The 6,000-nt window shown below is 54.7% G+C and overlaps 1 protein-coding gene across 1 annotated transcript in view; it reads right to left on the bottom strand.

Annotated features, from left to right (window-relative positions):
- Window positions 1–4,045: 4,045 nt before the first annotated feature.
- DNAH8 (dynein axonemal heavy chain 8) overlaps window positions 4,046–6,000 on the bottom strand; it is a 273,951-nt gene continuing 271,996 nt past the window's right edge. Inside the window, exon 92 of the mRNA XM_081093926.1 lies at window positions 4,046–4,447. Within this exon, the coding sequence (XP_080950052.1) occupies window positions 4,160–4,447 (288 nt within the window). The 3' untranslated portion in view covers window positions 4,046–4,159. The remainder of the gene's footprint in view (window positions 4,448–6,000) is intronic.

Here is a 6,000-nt window from a genome sequence, read left to right as displayed (position 1 = left end):
GCCCTTTCTTTTTATCTTCTTTCCTCAGCATAGTTATTTTGAGATGCGCGTGTTACAGTGTGTATCGGTACTTTGCTTTTGTTGCTGAGTCTACAGAATGGCTGTTCCATAGTTTATCCATTTATTCACTGTGGGCATTTGGGTTGCTTCCAATTGCTGGCTGTTACAAATAAAGTTCCTATGAACATTCATATGTAAGTCTTTGTATGGACATCTGCCTTTATTTCCCTTGGGTAAAAGTCCAGGAGTGAAATGCCTGGGTCATATGCCACCTGGAGATTTCACTTGAAGAAACTGCCCACCTACTTTCCAAAACAGCTGTGACGCCTTACATTGCCCCTGGCCATGTGTGAGAGGTCAGGTGTTCTATATGGGAAAGTCTCCCTTGATAAGGGAGCAACGTGAGATGTTCATGGAACACCAAATAGTCCCACAGCAGAAGCCATGCAGGGAGCCTGCCGGAGGCCACGGGAGGAACCTTGACTTCGGCTACTCACAAGAGGCTTCGGATGGAAACACTGATGGCTCTTGAGGAGGGGACCGCACGGCCCGGCCTCCTCTGGGTGCTCCATGCAGTTTCCCATCATTATGCCATGCTCTTCCTCATGCTGTTCTCCTCTTACAGCATATCCATCTACTGTCTCGGTACCCACTTGATGCCATCTACTGAAATGTTACCATTCTTCTTTTTTTTAAAATATATATTTTTATTGATTTCAGAGAAGAAGGGAGAGGGTCAGGGAGATAGAAACATCAGTGATGAGAGAGAATCATTGATCGGCTGCCTCCTGCACGCCCCCTACTGGGGATGGAGCCCGCAACCCAGGCATGTGCCCTGACCAGGAATCGAACCGTGGCCTTCTGCTTCATAAGTCGGCGCTCAATCACCAAGCCATGCCAGCTGAGTGAAATGTTACCATTCTTCAAGTTCATCCCTCCTCCCTGACTTTATTTAACCACTCTTGTCCACCCATGGCCCCCAGTCCCACCCACAGCACAGGCCTTGAGCAGCAGAGAGGGGCTCGCTCACGCCACATCACCACAAGACCAATCCCTTTTGGAAGATGTATCTTTAGACACTTCTCTGCTGGTCTTATTTTTATGCAGAGTTCAAACTAAAATAACATTTCAAGTCTCATTGTTCATTTTGCGGAGACCAAAATGAGAATATGTGGATTGATTCCAAGGAGGAAAAATATGACTGTCTCTCCCTGCTTCATTGGCTTAACCACCTTGTCCCAATTCTTTGCTCTGTTATGCTCACCAGGTCTCCCTCCCAAGTGTGGCAAATTATGTAATTAGTGAAAAGCAACAATTTTTGCTGAGAAAATGATTATGGGTTTATGGAAGTTCAATGGCTCAAAATGTCTAAGAAAACCATTCAATGGGCTAGCGGAGGAAAGTGGAATGGATCCCAGCCCATTTCTGCAAAACTAGGGGATGGCTGAGAAGTGCCCGCCATAAAGAAGACCATTTTGAGGCCCATCTTGGGTGCCAGGTACTCACCCCCAGGTGGCCTTTGCACCCATCTCTCCCCTCGGTGTTGACACAGAGCAAAATAATCAGCAACAGTGAAAAAGTTCCCAGGAAGTGGCTCTAAACAGCCTGATAGAGACTCACACATTTTCCATCTCTTTCCCAATTTTCCATAAGATGTTCAAGTTACTAGAGAACATTGAACATAAATGTCATTCCCTGAAAACTTACCATGACATCTGGGGGGGTGGGGGGGGCTAGGTCATATAGTTTGCCTCCAATCATGTTAGCCAAATTCCAGCCTCTGTTCAGGAGGACAATCTTTCCAGAGAGGCCCATCTCCCTCTGTGTGCCTGCTGGCCACAGAAACACCCCAACACCTGAGCCAGGGGGCTCCTCCCAGCCCTAGAAAGTTCTATGGCTCGGACATTGAATCAGCATCAAAAGCACACCAGAGCCATTGCTACAGTGTGCATTTTATACTGTATTTCCTACTGCTTGAAAGTACCCTGGGCCTAGACCAGCCGTGGGCAAACTACGGCCCACGGGCCAGATCCGGCCCGTTTGAAATGAATAAAACTAAAAAAAAAAAAAGACGGTACCCTTTTATGTAATGATGTTTACTTTGAATTTATATTAGTTCACACAAACACTCCATCCATGCTTTTGTTCCGGCCCTCCGGTCCAGTTTAAGAACTCATTGTGGCTATCGAGTCAAAAAGTTTGCCCACCCCTGGCCTAGACGATGGTGGAATTCCCGTTGGGGCTTCCCTGGACACCTCACCTGGGCGGCTGTGCTGCTGTCTTGTTTTGTTCATCATTGCATCTCTGATCAGGGCAACGCTTCCCGCCTTCAGAACGAATGAGGGAATGAGGTTTGTGAACTTGGCTGCGGGCAGGCAAGAGGGTTCTGGGGGGAGGACAGGGAGAGGGTTCTGGGGGGAGGACCGGGGAGTGGGTTCTGGGGGGAGGACCGGGGAGAGGGTTCTGGGGGGAGGACCGGGGAGAGGGTTCTGGGGGGAGGACCGGGGAGAGGGTTCTGGGGGGGGACCAGGGAGAGGGTTCTGAGGGGAGGACAGGGAGAGGGTTCTGGGGGGAGGACCGGGGAGAGGGTTCTGGGGGGAGGACCGGGGAGAGGGTTCTGGGGGGAGGACCGGGGAGAGAGTTCTGGGGGGGGACCAGGGAGAGGGTTCTGGGGGGAGGAGGACGGGGAGAGGGTTCTGAGGGGAGGACAGGGAGAGGGTTCTGGGGGGAGGACCGGGGAGAGGGTTCTGGGGGGGGGGACCGGGGAGAGGGTTCTGGGGGGGAGGACCGGGGAGAGGGTTCTCGGGGGAGGACCGGGGAGAGGGTTCTGGGGGGAGGACAGGGAGAGGGTTCTGGGGGGAGGACCAGGGAGAGGGTTCTGGGGGGAGGACCGGGGAGAGGGTTCTGGGGGGGGGGACCGGGGAGAGGGTTCTGGGGGGGAGGACCGGGGAGAGGGTTCTCGGGGGAGGACCGGGGAGAGGGTTCTGGGGGGAGGACCGGGGAGAGGGTTCTGGGGGGAGGACCGGGGAGAGGGTTCTGGGGGGGGACCAGGGAGAGGGTTCTGGGGGGGGACCAGGGAGAGGGTTCTGAGGGGAGGACAGGGAGAGGGTTCTGGGGGGAGGACCGGGGAGAGGGTTCTGGGGGGGGACCAGGGAGAGGGTTCTGAGGGGAGGACAGGGAGAGGGTTCTGGGGGGAGGACCGGGGAGAGGGTTCTGGGGGGAGGACCAGGGAGAGGGTTCTGGGGGGAGGACCGGGGAGAGGGTTCTGGGGGGAGGACCGGGGAGAGGGTTCTGGGGGGAGGACCGGGGAGAGGGTTCTGGGGGGAGGACCAGGGAGAGGGTTCTGGGGGGAGGACCAGGGAGAGGGTTCTGGGTGGGAGGACCAGGAGAGACACTTCACTTTCCTGAGGCTGCCTGAGAATTCAATATAGGGCCCCATTTGTTTTGTTAAATTGACAACTTCCTCAGCAGGAAATAAAGGTTCAAACCGAGTTTCAGACTAGCTACAGAGTAAGAAATAGCTTCTCTTTGTAAAGACTTTGGTCTTCAAGGCATTAAGCATGTAACATAATTTCACTTGATGGAGTTTGTTTTTCCTTCTCTGTTTGCTGCCTAGAAATGTGTGCTGTGTTATCTCTGCAGAGCTGGGCAGGAGGGGCGAGCGAAGGACAGAGTTCTCTGGGCTCCAAAGCGCTTACAGACAGCACCCAGCTGGGACCCCAGGGGTGCTGACCGAATCGCCCGCCCCCCACCCCGTTCCCATTTCACAGACACCGACAGAAGGCCAAGCTCCAACGAAAATCATGGACATGGGTAGATTTTATTGAAGGGAAAGTGGAATTTATTAGAATGAAAAGTTTGCATTTACTAGACTCCTTTTAGGATGCAACAAATGAATACTTTTAGATTTTTAAAATCCAAACCTTCCAGAGTGTTCTAACAAGTAATGATGATGGAATATGGTTGCCTGAAATAAACAGCATTACTTTAGAATTATCCTTTGGAATATGGATATGGGGAAAAAACACACACACATATGCGGTTAGAGAATATCGACTTTTTAATTTAGAAAGATAACCAAGCGGTGACCAGGGGGAGAAGACACACTTCTGACTCTCGGTGGCAGCGGCTCCTGGGCTCTCAGCGAGTGGGGATGAACTTACTTGACGTCACACAAGAGGGCCACTCCCCTGAGGATCCAGTGATCTGGGGACAGCACAGTCCGCAAGTACACCACGGTGATGAAGGTGAGGTCGGTGCGCTGGGGCTTCTTGTAGATGGGGCACACGTACAGCTTGGGGTCCTTGGGCGCCGTGGAGTTGATGGCGAAGATGTGCAGCACGGGCAGCTGCATGAAGAGCACCTTGGGCGTGGACTCCGTGAGCTTCCCGTTGCGTCTGTCCCAGGACGCGCCGTCCATGTACAGCCCATAGATATACACTCCTTCCTGGAAGAGCCAAGCAGAGGGCAATGGGGAGTATAGAAATCAGGTGCTGGGAGTGGGCACCCATTACTGTAGCGAAGGCTGTCCGTTTGGAAAGAGGACACACCCCAATCTTCAGGAGCTCCCCAAAGAAGAGAGTCCGCTGGGCACACCACATAGTGAGGTGGGGCCCATTTCCCTGCAGCCAACCTCGAGGCCACGAGCCCTGCAGGAATGTTCCTGCTCTCGGTGGGTTGGGCGTGGGTTGGGCATCCGGTGGCCTGTCGGTGACAACAAACTTAGCCAGCACCGAACCGGCTCTGCAGGGGCCTAACAGTCTCCCAGAGGCCCCATCCGGGCCCCGTCTGCGTCCCCCAGAGACCGGGTCTGAGTGTCCCAGAGACCGGGTCTGAGTGAACCAGAGGCCCATCCAAGTGTCCCAGAGGCCGGGTCTGAGCTGGTGTAGGGTAGGGTGGGAGCAGGGAGCAGGACTTGGAGCCAGGCACATGTGGGACCTCCACCTGCACCAGCCACGCCAACCATGGCTCCACCGTCATCTCAGGCCCAGGAGGAAGTGAGGTCTGTGCCACCAGGCCCTGCAGCGGAAGGGTCAGACTCCCTCTCTGCCCAGGCTGGGAGGTGGATGAGACTGGGTGTGAGGGGAAGGGCGGGCACGGCTGGTTCAGCACTGGCTGGCCATCACCTCGAGTCTCTCTTTCACACAGCAGGACCTGCCCTTGAGGTTCCACCATTGAATAGGGAGACAAGACACACACAGAGTTTAACACCAACACCGGCACACGTGTGAGAGGGCTGCCTGGTGCCCAGTGCGAGGCCCAGTGCAGTGAAAGGCACTGTGGGCCGAGTGCTCAGGGTCTTTGTGGGGAATGTTTCCTTGAAGGGGGGCTGCACATGGGAAGGTAGAGGAGAGAGGCTGGGCGTCCCGGGCAGGAGCAATGCTGCAGGGAGGCCGGGTGGGTGGGCAGCTGCCGCATTTGATTCAGCAGCGGGTCCAGGGGTGATACAATAGGTCAGCACCTGAGCAAGGAGAGTCTGGGCATCAAGCTGAAGGGTTTGAACTTGACCTTGTAGGCCAAGGGAGCCACAGAACACATATCCAGCAAGATAAGCCAAGAGAGGCTGAAGGGAATCACAGGAGACTCCAATGATCACGTCAGCTTGTAAAGTGTATATACTAATATGTGGAAGATGGTGACCCTTTTTCCATTTCCATTTCCATCTCGAGGACCAGGTAGGGGGAGTAAGTATCCTATATAATAAAGATGTAATATGCAAATTAACCCTCACGCCCTCACAAGATGGCTGCCTATGACCAGGCCGGCAGGGAGGTTAGTGAGGGATGACCAAACAACTGAACAGCAGGCTGCGTGGGGCGACCAGACTGGTGGGGGGGCCGTGAGGGGCAACCAGGCCAGAGGGGGGGGGCAGTTAGGGGTGACCAGACCAGCATGGGGAGCAGTTGGGGGTGATTAGGCTGGCAGGGGGGGTGGCAAGGGGTGACTAGGCGGGTGGGGGGGGCAGTTAGGGGTGACCAGGCCAGCAAGGGGGGGCAGTAA

Source organism: Myotis nattereri (genome assembly GCF_964212035.1).
Source record: "Myotis nattereri genome assembly, chromosome: 6".
NCBI lineage: Eukaryota > Metazoa > Chordata > Mammalia > Chiroptera > Vespertilionidae > Myotis > Myotis nattereri.
The sequence above is the reverse complement of the archived record's forward strand: the minus strand, read 5'-3'. Positions and strand labels throughout refer to the sequence as shown.